Consider the following 20,485-nt stretch of genomic DNA (forward strand, 5'->3'; position numbering starts at 1 on the left):
CTGTACACTTTAAAAGGGTGAATTCTGTGGTGTGCGACCTGCATCTCAATTTAAAATAATAACTGAAAAAAGGAGTAGAAACAAATGGACAGAAAGAGCACGGGGGTGAATCCCGGCTCCCTCCCACTCACTGGGGGACCTTGGGCACTCACGCTACCTCTTTGAGCCCCCGTTTCTTTTTTTTTTTTTGGCCGGCGCTGTGCATGCCGGCATGCCGTATCTTAGCTCTCCAACCAGGGACCGAACCTGTGCCCCCTGCATTGGGAGCGCGGCGGCTTAACCACTGGACCGCCAGGGAAGTCCCGAGCTCCCCGTTTCTTAATCTGCACAACTGAGATAATGGGACGGCCCTCTCAGGGCTGTGTTAATTGTCACTGCGGAGGTGGGACCTGCGCGGAGGGGATGGTGGTCAAACTTCCCGTGGGGAGGGGACGTGAGCTCCTGCGAGGATGGGTATGGCTCACATTACAAGTACTGATGGTCACAACGGGCAGCGTTCATCTCATGCTTGTTTCCCAACATTCACGGAGCCCCTTCCCTGTCCAGCAAGCAAGCGGGGAGGAAGGGGCTCCCAGCTCTTCCCTTACGTCCCATATTTCCATCTGTATCTGGGCCGCCGTGACAACCTGACCCCTGGGGCGTGGCCCGGTCATCACCGAGAACCAGTTGGTCCAACTGCTGTCTCTCTTTCTGGAGAGAATCCCCATTAGCTCTGTTTTAAATGCATGTTTACTTCCACGGTGGCGCTTTTGACACTTACCTCCACTAATTTCCCCACTGAGACGTTGGAAAACTGCTTAATGACTTCCTTTGAGGGTAAAAGACAGACAGTCCCTTGGCCGTTGTAGCCAACTCCGCTGACCTACGGGGCAAAGGCAAAAAACTGGGTGTCACTAGGAGGCGAAAAGACGCTTCCCCGGTTGACCCATATCCCTTTCTGGGGATCCATCCCCAAGGACATGGTCCCACCACGAACACGTCTTCAAGCATGAAATGTCCCCCGCAGGATTACGTATTAATCAGATACCTCAGCGAGTACCGTGCTTCAGTAAATTACAACAGGGCATTCCTCAGCCAGTAAAAATTATGGTTATGAAAACCAAGTATTAGCATACAAGGGTGCTTATGTTCTAGAACCGGGGCGGGCAAGCTCTTTCTTGTAGAGCCGATGGCAAATATCGTAGCCTTTGCAGTAATCTCTGCTGCGATTACTCTGTGGCTGTGATATGACAGGAAACACGGACAACGTGAAAACACAGGGTGTAGCATCGTGCCAACCAGAGGGTGGCTGCCTTCCATCAGTCACGTTCCTCGCTGCTATTTGTAGCAAGGAGATTGTCCAATAACCCATATTTGTTTCTTCCTTACTGTTCTCTGGAAGACTCCGTGTGCTTTCCCTGGGAAGGAAGGGGTCTGGCAGGGCACAGCCTGGACCTGAACCTTATAAATTCACACGGGCTCACCTCAGCGTGGAGCCCGTCAGACGTCACAAGTTGGGTGACAGTCATTTCATTGGCAGTCAGAGTTCCCGTCTTATCAGAACAGATGACATTGCAGCAACCTGGCACAAGAAGACACCAGAGTTTATAGGAACAAGAAGTCGTCACCACCAGCTCTCAGGCTTAGGAAACACCCAGGTTGAATTATCACGGCACTAAAATGCCCATGCAGTCCAATTTGTAAGAATCCAAGCAGCTGGATTCCCTCACCTAAAGTCTCCACGATCGGCAGCTTCTTCACAATGACCCGCTTCCTGGCCATCCGCAGCACTCCCAGGACCAGCGTAACTGTGACGACGATGGGCAGACCCTCGGGAATGGCGGCCACAGCCAGGCTGGATCGAAAAGGCCAGGCGGATCACCTCTAGCACGCACTTAACGGTGACGTGAATCCCAACTGGCGTTGGCAACGTGTTTACCCGGTGAAGCTTGTCCGTGGTTTCCCCACCTTCTCTGTTCTATTCTGTGCTCCCAGTCCCATGACACACCTGCCTCCTTCTTCAGCATCCACTGCTCTGAGCTTTCCCCCTGCAAAACCCTGCTTTCCTACCAGACATCCACACTTTAGTGTGAATTAGTCTGTCCGTTGTTTTGCCTATTTAAGTGCTTTTGCATTTAAATTGTTGTCATCTATCAGAGACAAAAGTCTTGGGCCCTATGAAAGCAATTTCCGGAATCAGGCACTAAGTGGGAAGTGGAATTATTAGGTTCAGAGGGTCCTCCCTGGGTCCCCTGAATTTTCCTTTAAATTGGTCTAATGGTTTAGACACTTCCTGTGAGAAAACCAGACAAGGAAACGAAAGTTGGGGGAGGTGCAGTGGCACGGCGACGCCTTTGCCTAAGCAGGTTGTTGTGTTGTCTGCTCATCTGCTTAGGACCCCCCCCCAACCCCCCCCAACTCTTTCTGTACCACGTGGCCCCGCCCTCCCACAGCCAAGGTTGATTGGGTTAGAGGAGAACATGTGACTCGAGCTGACCCAATGAGCTTCTCCCTTGGGAATCTGCATTGGGACTGAGCACAGGATCCCCTTCCTGTGGGCAGGGTTTGTGTCTTGCCAGTGACCTCAGGCCGATGGGGGAGGCTGGAGAGTGGGGGGCAGACTGTGCAGAGCTGTGGGGTGAGCATTACCATGCCACACCCCACCGTGGTTCACCCTTTGCACAGTCCCGCAGGTAGTCAGTAAATATTTGCTGAGTGAACACACAGCAATGAGTGAATACGTGGCAAGTGCAAGAGCCCGGACCCACCCTGGCCTAGTACATAGTGAGCGCTCTACATAGGTTGGTTAATAATCAGAAAGCCCGGCCACTGAGGATGACCATTCAACCGAAGCCACGCACGGCTACCGTATTTCATCAGATCTAAGGCGCTGCTGATTGGGAAGGGCACCATTATCCTGTGCACCTCTCAGAAAGGAAAAACATGCTGCCCATTAACGGTGCCGGGATGCTTTCTTATCACCTCACTTGTGAGAAGCAGTCTGACTTCAGAGAAGGTAGAAGGTGAAAAAGAATGTGTGTCTCAGAATCAAAGAAATATGGTATATGAATGGCGGCCTTTCACCTAGAGACCATACAGCATTCAGGGGTGAGTTATATAAACCAAGGTGACGGAATTTGGTCAAGGGACTGTGCCCGGTTTCTACGGTGACAGCAAGAAGGCTTCCTTGGTTTTATGGCACAGGCGGACAAGGCCAGCTAAGCAAACATTTGCAAAGGGTTCTCACGGGCACTTTCCTCCTACATGGCATGAGAAGGGCATTGTGTGTGCCTGGAGGTTTTCATAATAATAAAAAATTAATTGGCAAACTAATAAAGATTACAATAGACCAGGAAAAGCAAGTAGACCTTGGGTCAACTTGAATGTCACTCAAGGCAGAGGGAAGTAGGATCAAGTTTTTAAAAGAATGATTCTCATGCTATTTATTTTGGAGAATCTCTTCCTCACCAGCTTTCCTGCCATTTCTGCCTTATGACTGAGAGGTTTTGAGTGATTTTCTTCTGCTAAAAACTGAAGAGGGCTTCCCTGGTGGCGCAGTGGTTGAGAATCTGCCTGCCAATGCAGGGGACACGGGTTCGAGCCCTGGTCTGGGAGGATCCCACATGCCGCGGAGCAACTAGGCCCGTGAGCCACAAATACTGAGCCTGCGAGTCTGAAGCCTGTGCTCCGCAACAAGAGAGGCCGCGATAGTGAGAGGCCCGCGCACCGCGATGAAGAGTGGGCCCCCCTTGCCGCAACTAGAGAAAGCCCTCGCACAGAAACGGAGACCCAACACAGCCAAAAATAAATAAATTAATTAAATAATTAAAAAAAAGAAGTGTGAGTGTTCATTAAAAAAACAAACAAAAAAAACCCTGAAGAACCCCATCCTTTCAAAGTCACAAGTGAAATGACCAGAGTCAGTTTTCTTTCCATTGCAAGTTTCCCATGGACCGAGTGGGATGAGAGAGATGAAAGGGGCTGTTAGACAAGAAATCAGAAATGACCTTGGGGAAGTAGGGATGCGGTGGACACATCTTTTCTCTTACTGACCTGGAAATATTTCACCGTCTTTTTGCCTCATGGAACTTTCTGTGGTTTACAAGATGGGATGGAACGCATCCTTATTTGGGGGAGGTTCTCATGCATCATGGCCTCTGAGAGCTCTGCTTTTTCGGGGAGCCCCTCGTGGCTGAGGCTCCACCCTCTGCCACCCTTCCTACCTCTGAAGACCTAGTCACCTGAGCCTTCTTTTCGGGGCTCCACCTTCTTCCCTAGCCCCGGCCTCTTGCTAGAGCCCCGACCAGGGTAATTGTAGCCATGGCCTCACTGCTCAGTGATGCTTCCTGAAGCGGCAGCATCAGCGTTCCTGGGGAGCATGTTAGGAATGCAGAATCTCGGGCCCCCCCACCCCAGACCCACTGAGTCAGAGCCCCGGCAATCTGTGTGGGACAAGCTCTCCCAGGGACCCTTGTATGGTGAGGTTAGTTATGGTCAAGTCCAAGACTCCCTGCTCTACGGCATCCTCCTCTTGTAGGAGGCCCCGCCCTCACCTCAAACTCCGCCGCCCACAGCGCAGCCAGCTGCCCACTCCCCTACTCCCTCTTCCCACTCCTCAGAACAAGCCAGGGTTCACACCTCCCATCACCATCCCAAGAATGGCCAACACTTTTCATCTCTGCTCCAAAAGAATAGCAGAGATGGCCTGGCACGGCGTGTTGAGAAGGGTTCTGAGGATGTGATTAGAATTCAGAGAAAAAGGGGCCCGTGAGTTTCCACGTGATCAGCCCCCTAATCTACCCCACCGTCTGGTCTTATCACCCAGCCCGACCACAGCCTCCCCCCGGCTTCCGCAGATGCGCTAGGCTCGCTCCGCCTCCACGCCTTTGCCCCTGCCATTCCTCTGCCTGAAAGCCCTGCCCACCCTTAGCAGCATCTCTCCAGCTTCAACTCCTCAGAGAAACCTTCCCCGGCCACCTTTTCTGGCCACATCCCTTCCCGCCTCCCTTTTAATCTGTCTCTCAACCATCGTTTCCTCTGTAGCTTTGATTATATGTTGTGATTATTTTGCTAACATTCACTTAAACTGTTCACGTTTACTTTCCCCACCAGCCTGCAGACTCCGTGGTCCAGCTCCATCAGCACTGGACGATGCAAGTACATAGTAAACAGTTGCTCAAGAAACATGTGTGGGGCAAATAAGCAAACCAAGTGCCATGGCCGGGGAGGGTAGGGAGAGGGAGGAGAGTCCCTGCCCTGCCCAGGAGGTGGCCAGGGGCACTGAGCCGGACCCTGGCTTTGGATCAGAATGCATGGGGTTTGCAGTCTGTCTCCTCCACTCCCTGATCCTGTAACTACAGGCAAATGTGTCGGCCTAACCCTCAGCTTCTCCATCTGTGAAATGGAGATCGGCCTGCCTCACGGAGCTGTGCCTCGATGCACGAGGTCACGTGCTCCTCCCGAGCCCTCCCCCCTCCTCCACACGGCAGCAACAGACCCTGGCTACGCCCCCTTCACTTTCTCGAAGATTCTAGAACCTCCTCACCTAGGTGGTCAACACTCCGACACTGACATGGAAGGATAAACGGCCATCGAAAGCTCTGGGTTCTATTTTCTTTTATACCATTCACGGCACGTAGCTCAGGATATAAAGTTAGGAAACCCCACTCGACTTGAGATCATGACCTCGTCCACTCAAAAGAGCACCTTGGGCTCTGTATCTAGAGCTCTGCAAGCCGTCTGCTGTGGCCACCACCCAAATGTGACGATGATGATCCGGGTGTGTTTCAGGGAAAAGGCCTGAAATCCAGCAGGAACATCTGTACAGCACAATGGCCTGATTTTCATGGTTCCAAAGAGTTTGGGGGGAAAACCCAAGCCCTGGTATCAATCCATTTATTTATAGCTTATTTAAGGTGAAAACCTAAAGACAATTGCTGTTAGGGTATCTTTTCTTTTTATACTCAGAATTAGTCTGAGATGGCGTTTTCCAAATGTTTGCCATTTGTATTTTGCTTTTATGGTTTTTGTCACATAATATTCTAACTGCATAATATTCTTTAAACCAACTTTTCCTTTTTCTTTTTCATGTCCCCAGGATTTGGCATTAATGAGATTTTGTTTGTTAAGGAATGGCAAAGCTTCTAAAAGCAGACACAGACTTTTCCAGCTTCCATTCATTCACAAAATAGTCACTGAATACTATTATAATAGGATACACACCTGCCCACAGGTGGATTTTGCTGGCCTGCCTCTCAATGCACACAGGGCAGTGTGATTCAAAAATGAGGCATTTGAAAGAATGTATATATATATGTATAACTGAATCACTTTGCTGTACAGCAGAAATTAACACAACATTGTAAATCAACTATACTTCAATTTAAAAAAGTGAGGCATTTGGAATTTTAAAAGACCTGCATTTGAATTTTCTATTGCTAATTGCCAGGTAATGGTGTCCACTCATTTTTACACAGACAGACTTGACTCTGTACCAGAGACGTGTACACTCAACCCCCTAAAGCAAGGTTCTCTTGCCCACACTGGCCAGCGCTGGGGGAAGCAGCACCCCACAGCCTCCGTCCCGCACTGGGATGCCCCGATCCACTGTGAGGTGCGTCACTGTAATTTACTGTAATGACAGTTACAACGTGGCTGTTTGCAAACAGTTTACTTTTTATATATAAATTAGAAAGGTTCCAAGGATCCTTGTAATAACAGCTTTCCTAATTACCTGCTTTATGTTTTCTTTATTGAGATGTAATTCACGTACCATAAAATTCATCCTTTTAAAGTATATAATTCAGTGGTTTTATATTCAGAGTTGTATAACTATCACTACAATCACTTTTAGAGCCTTTTCATCACGCCCAGAAGAAACCCCATAACTGTTGGGGTCCCTCCTCATTCCCCGACCCCAGCCCCTGGCAGCCACTAATCTACGTTCTGTCTGTATGGATTTGCCTATTTGGGGCATTTCACAGAAACAAAGTCATATGGTATGTGACCATTTGTGTCTGGTTTCCTTCTCTTAGCCTCATGTATCTACGGCATCCACACTGTAGCATGTGTCAGTGCTTCACTCTTTTTTTTTTTTAACATCTTTATTGGAGTATAATTGCTTTACAATGTTGTGTTAGTTTCTGCCGTACAACAAAGTGAATCAGCTATATGTATACATATATCCCCATATCCCCTCTCTCTTGCACCTCCCTCCCACCCTCCCTATCCCACCTCTCTAGGTCATCGCAAAGCACGGAGCTGATCTCCCTGTGCTATGCGGCTGCTTCCCACTAGCCATCCATTTTCCATTTGGTAGTGTATATATGTCCATCCCACTCTCTCACTTCGTCCTAGCTTACCCTTCCCCCACTGGCTTCACTCCTTCTTGTGGCTGAATAATACTCCACTGTATGCTGTTTATCTGTTCACTACTTGACGGGCATCTAAGTTTGTTTACATTGTGGATTTGATGTACTAAGTATATATTTTTGCTCACTGACATTACAGTAATCTTCCACGTAACACCTGAACCATCTTACAGACAACAACACAAGGGGGGGGTCACCCTAAGGAAACCGTGAGGGGCCTGACGTGGCTCCCCCACGTCCCCGATTACCAGCTGCCCTTCCGCTGGGACATGCCGCATTAGGGACAATCCCCAGCACCCCGTGTCCCCGAGCAGCCGTGGAAAAGCTGTGGCAACTTCACGCCCCTGCATAGAGCCTGCCTTCTCCTGTCTGCCTCTGCTTCTCCACTGGGACCCAGGGTGGGGCGGTCGCTTATGAGCATCACCAGGTGGGGGAAGGGCAGGTTCCCTGGGCTTAAAGTCAAGGCCCCGATCCCCAGCCCTGCAGTCAGCCGTGTGGCCTCGGCTACAAGTTCTCTGTCCTCTCCTGCAGCCGCCTCCATAAATCAAGGGCCGAGTTCCCAATGTGTAACGAGAACACGCACCCTCTGCGCGCTCCGCGTGGCTGCAGGCACCTGCGCAGGGCACCCAGGGCATCCTCACCGCACCCCTCGGAGGGCTGACATCACACCCGTTTACAGAGGAGGAAAAGGAGGACCAGTAAATGAAGACGCTGGGCCGGGGTCGCATGGCTAGCAAGTGGCAAAGGCAGAATCTAAACCTGGGTGGGCTGGCTCTGGAGTCCGCGCTCAGCCAGGAAGACCCAAACCCACGGGCCAGAGGGGCAGGGACTCCGAATCGTCAGCTTTCATTCCTTTTGCAGACATTCGCTGGGCACCCACCTGCCAGACAACGTGCTACGGGGAGACTGTGGCTTAGGGGGAAGGGCTGCATCTGCCCCACGCCACTCCTGCCCCCCAATCTCCCCACCTTCTCTTGTGCACAGACGAGGGGGGATGGCCCAGCGCCCTTACCTGACCCCGATGGTGAACATGTTGAGGAGATGCTTCCCTTGCAGCCAGCCCGTGAACATGATCAGGCCTGGGAGGAGATAAAAACATACATGTATGTACACACGCACACACGCACGCACATGTCCTCCAAAGGACGAAGGCATTCCAAACTCATTTCCTTAAAGAGTTTCCGGTAATATAGACACAGGACGATCATGAATAACCTCAAACACGTGCCACCTCCCCCCTTTTCCAAGGAAGAAAGTCCCCTGCCTACGAGAAAGAGGATGCTTTTACTTTTTCAGGAGAGGATCAAGCCAGCTCACGTAAAAGAAAGAAACAGCCAACCAGTTTATTTGGGGCTGTTGTCAACATTTCTGTATTATTCCACAAGTTCCCATGGGCTGCACGCCCCTAGGACTTGCCCCAAGGTGCTCCCATGACGCACAGATGGGCCGCTGTCTCTTGACTACTTTATCCTGCGTGTTCATGATTAAATACATTCCTTTTTCCATTTTTCTCCTTCGTCAATCGTTGACCCAACGTTTCCTAAACGCCGGGCACTGTGCTATGCATGGGACACACAGTCGGTCAGAGATGGACCCTCCAAGCACAGGAGTGGCATGAGTCACGCTGGGACCCGTGAAAATGCTGAGATGTTCTGATAATGGGGAAAAGTTCAGGGGCCGCCAGGCGTGGCCTCAGTTTCCTCATCTGTAAAGTGGGGACAATGACCACGTCTTCCTCGAGGACTTGTTTCAGGATGTAAGATGTGACAATGCACTTGGAGTGCTTAGCACGGCTCCTGGCCCACAGTAACATCCAGTCGTGAACTGCTAGGGCCACGGTTACCGGACAGGTGAAGGGAAAAATGTGTGAGGTGAGAGGAGTCACCTGTTGACGCGTCCTGGGAGACTTGCTGAAAAGCATCAGCTTTGTTTTGCAGGGAAAGGGGAGCCGGGGCAAGTTTTCTGCTGGGTAGTAGCGGTGTGCGTGTGTGCGTGTGTGTTGGGAGTAGGGAGGTCAGAAGATCTGATTTATTAGGGGCTATTTTCATACTATGTATCTTTCTAATTAATTAATTAACTTATTTTCGGCTGCATTGGGTCTTTGTTGCGGTGCGGTGGCTTTCATTGAGGTGGCTTCTCTTGTTGCGGAGCACGGGCTCTAGGCGCACGGGCTTCAGTAGCTGTGGCTCGCGGGCTCTAGAGCACAGGCTCAGTAGTTGTGGCGCATGGGCTTAGTTGCTCCATGGCATGTGGGATCTTCCCGGACCAGGGCTTCAACCTATGTCCCCTGCATCGGCAGGCAGATTCTTAACCGCTGCACCACCAGGGAAGTCCCTATTTTCATACTATGATTAGCAACAGGATTCAGTAGTCAAATAAAATCTTAGCTGCAATCCAAATGAACCCAGATGCAAAAGACTAGGGGGTGGGGAGGGAACTCTATTAAAAATAGGGACAGGGCTGCACCCACCACGACCCGCCCCTACCCTGGGGGCCTCCCTGCAGTAGGAGGCTGAGTTTGTTCACCGGGGCTCACAAGAGCTAACTGTGCTCATTTCTTCCCAAATCCACGTTCAGTAACTTTGCACTGGTAGCTTGAAATAGGCGGCTGTGAGTATTGACACCATGGAAAGTGGCAAACACCGCTTTCCGCTGGAGCCCGCTGTTCCCCTGAATCTCCTCCTTGGACCCTCTGAGGGTTCAAAATTCCCACTCTGCCAGAGCAATTCTTAAAATATTTATTAAAAAGAAAAAACGTCTGAATGGTATCATGGGCCTGGCCATGGACATGCTAATTTACTTTCTAATTTAACTTGAGGAATAATGGCTTATACGAGGCAATGACCTTGCAGGACCTCTGACTTGGATTTTTTTTTTTAAAAACAAATTTCATCTTGTGGAAAGGCCTGCTAAGAGCATCTATTTGACAATGTGCCTTGAAGCACATCTACTTGGTATTTGCTCTTGGGGCCATTATTACGGCCCAGTCTCCTTCTGGCAACCCCAATGTCTAGAGCAGGTGGTGGAAAGCTTTTCATATAACAGATCAGATAGTAAATAGCATCGGCTTTATGGGCCATATGGTCTGTTACAACTCGGCCGTTGCAGTGTGCAAGCAGCTATAGATAATACGTGAATGGGTGTGGCCATGTGCCCATAAAACAGATTTGTGAACACTGAAATTTGAATTTCATATAACTTTAGTGTCATAACATATTCTTCTTCTTTCTATTTTTTTCAGTCATTTAAAAATGTAAAAAAAATTCTTGGCTTGTGAGCCACATAAAAACAGGTGGCAAACCCGATCTGGCCTGGGAGTCACAGTTTCCATCCCCTGCTCCAGAGTGTAAAAGGGTCCTCTGGCCAGCTGGGGCCGCGTGGGCATCCATTCTACCCCAGAAGCCTGATCAATGTAACCCCGAGGATGGCAGGTGAATGGCGATGCAGAGCCACTTTCCCCTCCTGCGTCCATGACAGACATCACTAATCCATCACAGTTCTCTGCCACCAAGCCTGAGCATGGACTCCAAATCCTCTCACAAGCACAGAGCCCCCTTAGCTGTGATCAGACTTGGCAGGTTAAGATAAAACCCATTTTCCATAACTGCTCCAGGACAAAATAGGGTGGAGAGGAGGGAAGAGGACATAGAGCTACTTGAAAACAGTAAAACTACTGACTGAGCAAAGTCTGAGCACTAAATCCAAAGTTGACATTTGGACAGGAGACTGGATACTAGAAGGTTGGGATGGGGTGGCCAGGGAGGAAAGGGTGGGCAGGTCTGTCCCCAGCATGACAGAATAGAGAGCTTTGACTTCAGACCATATCCTCTTAACACTTTGCTAAATTTACCACCTCTTACAAGTTGTGAAGGAGTGGAGATACTTTCCATGCCTTTGAATCTACCCTTTCTTCTGTCTGGAATTCCCAATCTCTTCTTTTTTTTTTTTCACTTGGCAAACTCCTACCCATCCTGCAAGACCCAACTTAATGTCACCTCCTCCTGGGAGCCTTCCCAACTCTTCCATGCAAAATTAACTGCTGCCTTCACATTTCGTATTTGTTCAGGTGTCTCTCTCCTATTTCCCTGGGGTCCTTCAAAGGGCAGAAGCTGTGTTTGACTCATCTTGGTGGCCCCAGAACCTATCATAGGGTCTAGCATGTCATAAGATACTCACTAAATGAATGAATGCATCTAGATGCCCAGAAGCACAACAAAACTGCTGCTAGGAGGGACAGAAGTTTCTCCCAGGAACTTTATCGGCTCTGCAGTTTAGCCAGATTCTCTAGTACTTCCTCCCATCACTGCTCGTGCTATGAGCAGTGGTTGGTTGGTTTGTTCCTTTATTCACTCGTTCATTCAACCAACATTTATTGAGAATCTACAGTGGCCCAGGCACTGGTTGATCCTGAAAGCTGGGATCGAAGGACACAGACTCAAAACCAGAGCTGGAGACAGCAGGAAGCAGCAGGTGAAGGGACCAGGGCAGCCCCATGGGGATCTTCAGGAGTAAGACCTGAATTTAGCTCTGCAGCATCCTGTGGATGCTGTTTGGTGTGTTGCCAAAGGCCAGGACGCACAAGCCCAGGCACAACCTGCTTAGTAGAATAGAAACATGGCTGGGTGCACCACCAGACTACATTTCCCAGTCTCCTCTGCAGTTAGGTAGGCCATGTGACTTCATTCCAGCCAATCGAGAATAGGCAAAATTGATGACATCACTTCCTGGTCCCTGCCTTAAAAATTTCCCCCCACAAGCCTCCATATTCTCTCTTTCCCTACCTGCTGGCTACATAGAATTATGGCCCACCTCCCAGGACCTGCAGGAAGGCAGAGCAACAATATGGTAGGGGCCTGGGCCCCCGAGTCAGTGTTTGGAGGTGAGCTATCCAGGAAAGCCATTTCACCAGGAACATGCCCATGGACTGTGGTGTGGGCAAGAAATAGATTTTGACCATGTTAGGCCATTAAAATGCGGGGGCTGCTTGTTACAGCCATTAGCTTGTTCTGATAGAGAAACCTCTTGTTACTGTCCAAGAACCTCTGATCCCAAACCCCAATTCTCACCCAGGTGAGTAGCAGGGTATTTGAGAAACAGCTGTGGGTGCTCAGGACGGCTCCCTCCACACACCCCACCCCCTCTGGGACCCCGTGCAGAAACTGCTTCACCCACCAATTATGCCGAATGAGAAAAGTGTCAATTGCTTCCCCAGTTTGTCCATGCTTTTTTGTAGAGGAGTTTTAGGCGTCTGAAAGGATGAGAACAATGGGTTTGTTAGATGAGATCCCAGCAGTATCCCCCGGCTTCTGCCTGGATTTTTTAATGTCTTAAGCTGAGTGACGATTACACAAGGACACATATATAAAAATTCGTTGACTGCTACATTTCAGATCTGTGCATGTCACCGCAAGTTATATCTTGACAAAAACCCGAATAAATGTTTTAAAATAAAAATTTTGAAAAAGTGTACTCACATTAATCATATCATCCTTATTCCTAAGAAGTAGGCGGGGCTGGTGTCACCAGCTGAGAATCATCTCAAACCCCAGCTTACAAAAACCCAAAGCCCCACTGCCCTCACCTCTTCAGCCTGCATCATCTTAAACACTTCTCCGAACTGGGATCTTTCTCCTGTTCCGATCACGACGCCCTGTGTTTAGGAGAGAGGAGCCTGAGTTCTGAGGCTGAAAGCCTGCAGGTGAGGGAGGCCAGGGCCCCCAGGCACCCGGGGCTTACCTGTCCCTTCCCGTACTGCACCAGGGTCCCCATGAAGACAATGTTGCTCAGGGAGGTGAGGTCGCCCGCGCCCGTCAGCGGGGTGTCCGTCTTACTGCTCGGCTCGGCTTCTCCCGTGAAACTGGACTCGTCCACCAGGAGGTCTGTGACCTGGGGGAGCAAAGTGAGAAGGCGTGGCATCCGCCCTCCCATCTGTGAGCTGGTTTTCAAAGCCCAGAACGGTGTCTAGCACCTTAGCGTCATTGCCAACAGACAGCAAACAGGAACGTGCTGAAAGCAGGAAACGAGTATCAGGACACAGCCTCAGATGCCTCCAGGAAACAGAAAAGCTTTGAATGTACGGCCCCTTTCAGAAAGCATGAAGGTCTCATATCCTATTTAAACATTATTTTAAATTTTAATAAAATATTTTTTTAAAACGTCGGCAATGGTTAAATTAGAACATCCCTTTCAGAGCATCCTGTCTTTCCCCTAACACTCCACATCCCACCCACCTTGGAAGGTCCCGTACAATGTGTGTAGTCTGAGCCGCAGGGAGCCGGGTTATGCAGTGACCGCCTAAGGTCATGTCAACACCCAAAACACATACGCGGGCACAGATACGCACACACACCCAGACGTTTCCAGGGTGACACTTCCAGAGCACCTACCATGCGCCAGGCCCGGCGCGGAACACTTCACAAGGCTTATTTTTAAAATTTATTTTTTAATCTTTGGCCGCATTGGGTCTTTGTTGCTGCGCGCAGGCTTTCTCTAGTTGCAGCGAGTGGGGTCTACTCTTCGTTGCGGTGAGCGGGCTTCTCATTGCGGCGGCTTCTCTTGTTGCGGAGCACGGGCTCTAGGCGCGCAGGCTCAGTCGTTGTGGCTCACAAGCTCGGTAGTTGTGGCGCACGGGCCCAGCCGCTCCGCGGCATGTGGGATCTTCCCGGACCAGGGCTCAAACCCGTGTCCCCTGCATTGGCAGGCGGATTCTTAATCACTGTGCCACCAGGGAAGTCCCACACAAGGCTTATCTCTCAATCCTCACAGCCTCCATGAAAGATGCTATTATTTTCTCCTCTCTACATTTGGGGTAACTGAGGCATGGAGTGATTAAGAAATGTGCTCAAGTTGACACAGCTAGTTAGTGGCAGAGCAGAGGTCTGAACCAAGGCGATGGCTCCAGAAACTGCACTCTTAACCACCTTGCAAAACTGACCACAGGCCCAGGAGGTATCATTCAAGAGGTGAGTCTCCTGTGGCCAGAACTGTGCCAGGTACCACGGAGGACATGCAAGGCATCAGGGTGGGCTCTGCCCCTAAGGACCTTCTCATTTAAGCAAAAAAGAGCAACTGAGAGAGAGAAGCCACCTTTCTGCAAACTCACAAGAGAACAGTTAGATCAGTGTTTCTCAAATAGGGGTCGGTGAGTTCTCTGTAATTTCGAAATTTTACAATTCAATAACAGTCTTTAAAAAATAGTCACACTGCCACGGGACCCCAGTCCCCAAGGTTGACAGGGGCCACCACCTGCCTAGTAATGCCCATCTCCCCTTCCCCCTTCCTAACAGAACCCCATGGTGCTGGGAGTGATGATGTGCCCCCCAGCGCACCCCCAACCCTGTTTCCCAGCTTCCCTGGCAGCTCACGGTGTCTCCCCGTCTGGACAATGGGATGAATGGTCTTGGGGAAGATCTTTGAAGGTGGCTGAGCTGACAGGCCCTCTTTGCCCTCCCTCACCTTTCTCCTTCTCTCCGCCTGGGCCATCGTTTTCATGGCTGGAGCTCCAGAAGCTCTCTTACAAGCATGAAAAGGATGACCACACCCCCAAGAGCGCAGAGTCGGGGGCTGGGAGAAACCCAGGTCCTTCGTTCCATGGTGGAGCTGCCTTATTGTCTCTGGACACTCCACTTGCGGGCTCTCATCATGTGAGAGAGGAATAAATCCCCGTTCAAGTCCTTCTATCTGCCTTAATCTGTTACCACAAACACAACTACAAACTGATCTAGAGTTTGTGTTTGTGTTTTTTATCCCCAGGACATCAAATGAGCTCGTGGGGCAGCTCCTAACCCACAATGAAAGAAGAAATGGGAGAAGTGAGTCACCCAGCACCACCCGCTGCTGACTCCACAGGCCCCGGACAGCGGAAACTGGCACATCTCCACGGCAAGCAGAGATTTAGTTTCCAAGACACTGTCTAATGGGACACGATAACAACACGAATAAGTTGTAACTTACTTACTTTGAAGCACAAGGCATTTGTACCTAACTTGATGTTTGTTACCTTTAAGTAACACTGTAATAAAAATAATAGACAACACTGGAAGGGAACCCCTCCACTGGCTGAGTTTGAGCGACGTAGTTAGAACAACCTGCTGTCCTAATCAGATCTAATCTGCCGCAGGAGGTTTGGGAAACAAGAGGGCGGAGTGGCTGGTGTGGGGAGGATGAGCTGGAGAGCTTCCTGGAGGGTCTGGGACGTGAAACAGGCCTTGAAGGATGAGCAGACATTTGGTGGGAGAATCAGGCAGGTCTTTAGGGATGGAAAAGAAGTTGGAGAACTGCTGGTGGGTGAACTTAGTAATAACAAGCTTCATCAGAGCAATGGAGAGATGGGGGGAGGTAAAGAAAAGACCGCTCATTTCCCAGCAACCCACCAGCACTAAAAGGACAGAAGCCCAGCGCGCTGAGCACTGGCGCCAATTCACCCTCTCTGGGGACAGGTTCTTGGGAGTAGACAGAGGTGGGCACTGTCCCAGGTGCTGAAGCCACAGTGGGAAGGAGAGCTGGCCCTGCTCTCAAGGGGCAGTGATTGGAAGAGGGCACAGGCAAAGAGACAGGAGGTTTGGTCCACCTCGGGACCCGTGTGGGGGCCAGCATGACTGAAGCAAGGATGTATGGAAGGTGTGGTTGGAACCCAGTTGTGTTTGGCGTTGGTTAAGAAATTTGTATAATTACCTTGTAAGGAATGAGGAGCCATGAAAAGTCTTGAGCAGAGAAGGATGGACATGGGGGAGATATAAAAAAACGATGTTAGACGTTGGAAGAGGGAGGCCAGTTGCATTGGGAGGGGAAGCATACAGTCCAAGGAATAAAGGCCAAGTGAAGCATAGCAGGGCTCTCAACGAGGGGGCGGGAGTGGGCATGGACAGAAGAGCCAGACAGAAAGAACAAGGAGACAACGGGCAGCAAGTGGAACTAAGCAGACAGTTTTATTTGTTCTGTTTTTAATTCCAGTCTTTACACTTGTACAAGACTATCTGAATGCTAACTGCATGCCCAAGAGCCCCCCTGTACCTCCATTCTGGTTTCCCAGTGGACCCACGAGGGCTAGAGACTTCTTAAAGTTATTTTTTTTTAAATCATATTTGCATATCTGTGATTTGGGAAGCTTTAGTTTTTCCGTTTATAAAATGGATGAATGAGTTGTTAGAACATCATTTTCCCACTTGTGTCTTGGGGAACCCTCTTTCACAGGGAGTTAATTGGTGCGCTATGGAGAAAGGGTTCCATGGTGAAAAACATTTTGGGAAACATGGAGTTAAAGCCAGTGAACTGGTTCTCCTTAGTGCGGGACTTTTCAGGGCCTTTACTATGCAAATAGGTGCTGAGACTCTCCAAGTGGGGGAGGTAGTATGTAGACCATCTTGTGGGGTAAGTTTTGGGAGACACTGGGCTGGAAGGTCGCCAAGTCTCTTCTAGTTCCAACCCTAACCCCTCCAAACACACAGAGAACCACATAAGCAGAACTCATTTTAACCAACGGTTTTTGCTGGTTAAAGAAAGACCAATTAGAATATAACCTGCTCGCCCAGTTTCTCAATTGGTCAAGTCAACAAGACTTTAGTGGATGCCTATTATACACCCAAAGAATTTTAAGTCAGACTCTATTCCAAGAACTTTGGAAATCAAGTTCTTGAAACAAACAGAGGGTGATTAAGTGCTAAACAGGATGGTGCTAAGTTAGAGTACAAGAGAAATTCAGAGAAGAAATACTGCTGCTGATGGTACGCTAATGCTAATAAACGTTTGCTGAGTGCTTGTATTTTCTCATGAAACATTCACAATTATCCCATGGAAAAGATGCTGCTCTGATCCCACTTCACAGATGAGAAAACTGAGGCTCTGAGAGCTTAAGAAACTTGCCCAAGGTCCCAAAGGCTAGGTTGTCTCAGAGATGAATTCTAGTGCATTTTCTTAGCTCAGGCTTCCGTTCTCTCAGCAGAGTTAGGGATGGGGCAGTGGGGCAGGCCAGGCTGTGAAGAGTCAGAGGGCGGAGTTTAGTCTTGAGCCATGTGGCATGGGGGCCACTGCAGCTTCCAGGGTAGTAGGAGGCCCATGAACACAGAGCCTGGGGAGAGGACCCTATGAGGGGATGCTGGAATGGATAAGATGGGGGGAGGTTCCAGCTGGAGTGACAGCAGCGGTTGCCCAAGCATGAGGATCTTTCACGTAAAGAACCCCATTAATTGCCAACACATTAGAACGTGAGGAAACAGACCTCAGCCAGCTGATCAAGGTCAACATCAGCAGTGACGGATCATGGTGACAGCATGCACCCTTGATGGGACGTGAAGAGAAGGCCCCGGTATCTCTAGGGTCTTCTTCCCCCAAACCCAAGTCTAAGCATGAAAAAAGTCTAATCAGACAAGTCCCGGTTGAGGCACATTCTACAAAATACCTGACCAGCCCTCCTCAAAACTGTCAAGGTCATCAAAAACAAGGCAAGTCTGAGCAACTGTCACAGCCCAGAGGAGCCTAAAGAGACATGATGATTAAATGTAACATGGGACCCTGGAACAACAACAAAAAAAGGGCATTAGGGAAAAACTAACGCAATCTGGTAAAAGTATGGACCTTAGTTAATAATAACGTGCCTCGATTGGTTCATTAATTGTAACAAAGGTACCCTACTAATTTATGATGTTGACATTAGAGGAAACGGTGCGGGATCTATGGGAATCCTCTCAACTCTCTTCTCAATTTTTCTGTAAATCTAAAATGCCTCTAAAAAATAGTCTGTTTTTCTTAAAAAGAGGAAAGGAAGAGAGAGATGAGACAAAGGTGCCTCTCTGAAGGCAGATGGCCAGAGAAGCAGGAAGAATGGGGCGCGGGGCTGGGAAGGGAAGGGGACGCAGGTGCGGAGGTGGGTGTGGGTTTGGATGTATTGGAATGGAGGTGGGCAATCTGTCCATCTGTCCATCCATCTCCTATGAGGGGCCAGGCATTCTTCTGGGCCCTGGGAATCCAGCAGGGCCGAGACAGACAAACTCCCTGCCTTTGTGGAGGGACTGGCAATAAACATGAAAGCAAACAGACATTGGAAAGAACAGCAGGTACGCAGGGCGGGGGGGCAGGGTGATGCCTCAGGAGAGGGGTCAGGGGAGGCCAGTGAGAAGGAGACAGTGAGCTGAGACCTCAGGAATGAGAAGGCCTAAGTCATGCTGGTGGAAAGTGGGTTCTGGCGGCAGAAATGGCCCTCCTGAGTGAAGACGCACTGCGGGCAGTTGAAAGCATCAATGCGCCTGGCTTCTAAGTCAGGGCTGGGCATACAGCTTGGGCCTCCTCTGCCTAGAACAGCTGATTCAAGTCCATTCCAGGACGGCTCAAAAGCCACTGCCTCCAGGAAGCCCTCTGTGACTGCGTTGGGCCAGGCAAGTCTGTCCTGTTCGGGAAACCCAGAGTTCCCAGTGCTTTTCCCTCAAGCCCCTGCAGCAATCATTACCTGTCATGAGTAGATGTGGTTTGTCTGTCACTCTGGGCAATAAACCCATGAGCACAGAGATCTCGTCTGTTTTCCCCACTGCCTCCTCAGCACCCAGCACAGTTCCTGGCACATAGTAGGTGCTCAAGAAATATTTGTTAACTGAATGAGTGATGAGGATATGGGGAGGGGTGCCCTGAGGCAGGGAGGGAGGGCAGAGAGGCTTAGAGGAGGGCTTTGAGTGTGCTGGGCTGAATAATAGCCCCCGACCATCCGATCCCCCAAAGACACCCAAGTCCTAATCCTTGGAACGTGTGAAAGTGTTACCTTAATGGCAAAAGAGCCTTTGCAGATGTGACTGAATTAATGACCTTGCGATGCGGAGATTACCCTGGATGATCCTGATAGGGCCTAAATGTCATCACAAGGGTCCTTGTAAGAGGAGGATCAGAGAAGTGTCTGAGAGAAGGAAATACAAAGACAGAAGCAGCGGTTGGAGCCATTCGAGGCCACAAGCCCAGGAATGCGGGCGGCCTCTGGAGGCTGAAAAACGCAAGGGAACCAATTAATAGCTTAATTGGTTAATTGGAACCAATTAAGAGCTTAATAGCGGATAAGAATATTCCACTGTGAGTAAACAAAGCTGCTGATTGTTCAGTGGAGTTGCAAAAGGACAAAAAAGGAAATGTGTAGAGTGTTGGCAGCTGGCAGCCTTGAAAAAAGTCCTCGTGGTGGCAACGACCAGGCACAATTTAATTTGACAGAAGCGGGGCAGGAAGAAAACCAGCTGAAGTAGGAAAGGAGTCATTTGGGGTTTAAAAAATTGTTTCAAAGAACTGTTGTAGAGCCTGGTACTGATCAACAGTAAAATCAATTGCGGATATTTGTGACTTGTCCCCCCATCAGGTGCTGCACAAGCAGGCAGCAGGTCTTAGCGTTTCAGCTTCAGGAGAACCCCATGAGGTGGGAATAAACATTAACCGCTTTGATAGATGAGGAAACTGAGGCAAAGAGAGGGTAAGCAACTTGCTCCAGGTCACACAGCTTATGAATGACAGGATCCGGCTAATGCCCAGCCCCAGGGCACTAACCACTGGGCCACACTGCCTCTCTGTAGGGCCTGTAGTATATGCGTAGCCTCCCTATCGGCATGTGGACTCCCCACTCCGTACCTGGGGACTCCCTCATATTGTGGGGCAGAGCCCACCCCTAGGGGAGGCGTGGACAACGTCACATTGGCTTCCCCAGCCTTCCCGCACGTGGGGCTTGGCCACTGGACAATGGTTCCTCTAATGGGACCCACCTGCCCTGGACGTGGAGTCGGAGGCCGGATGCTGGCGGGGGGAGAAGTGGACGGGGAGGAATCCACTCTGGTGCGGGGCGCCTCCTGCTCACCCTGCCCCACCCTGCTCACCCTTGTTCCTGCCCTGCCTGGAGATCCTAAAGCCAGGGGCAAAGGGCCTTGAAAGCCTGGGTGCCCTCTGGCCCCTGCCTCTACTTCAAAGTCTGGCTCAGGATGCTGTAAACACAGCTCCCAGGGGTTAGCTCCCAGCCTCTTTGCCTCTCTCCATCCCCCTACTCCAGGCCACCCTTCAAACAGCCTGCTATCGATCCTGAGAACATGTCCTCCTTAATAAATAAATCAGGCTGATAACCTGGGCTTAACCCTTTATCGCTAAGAGCTTTGAACAATTCTTAAGTATTCCAGGGATCATAA

The 20,485-nt window shown here is 50.0% G+C and overlaps 1 protein-coding gene across 2 annotated transcripts in view; it reads right to left on the bottom strand.

The window, feature by feature from the left end:
- Window positions 1-20,485, bottom strand: part of ATP2C2 (ATPase secretory pathway Ca2+ transporting 2) — an 80,467-nt gene that overhangs the window by 13,921 nt on the left and 46,061 nt on the right. For both annotated transcript variants that reach the window (XM_061174470.1, XM_061174469.1), the window contains exons 8-14: window positions 13,086-13,235; window positions 12,931-12,999; window positions 12,522-12,597; window positions 8,362-8,428; window positions 1,710-1,834; window positions 1,464-1,561; window positions 761-862 (exon numbers count right to left, since the gene is read on the bottom strand). In XM_061174470.1, coding sequence (XP_061030453.1) covers window positions 761-862; window positions 1,464-1,561; window positions 1,710-1,834; window positions 8,362-8,428; window positions 12,522-12,597; window positions 12,931-12,999; window positions 13,086-13,235 — 687 coding nt within the window. The remainder of the gene's footprint in view (window positions 1-760; window positions 863-1,463; window positions 1,562-1,709; window positions 1,835-8,361; window positions 8,429-12,521; window positions 12,598-12,930; window positions 13,000-13,085; window positions 13,236-20,485) is intronic.

This window comes from Eubalaena glacialis, chromosome 18 (assembly GCF_028564815.1).
Source record: "Eubalaena glacialis isolate mEubGla1 chromosome 18, mEubGla1.1.hap2.+ XY, whole genome shotgun sequence".
Lineage (NCBI taxonomy): Eukaryota > Metazoa > Chordata > Mammalia > Artiodactyla > Balaenidae > Eubalaena > Eubalaena glacialis.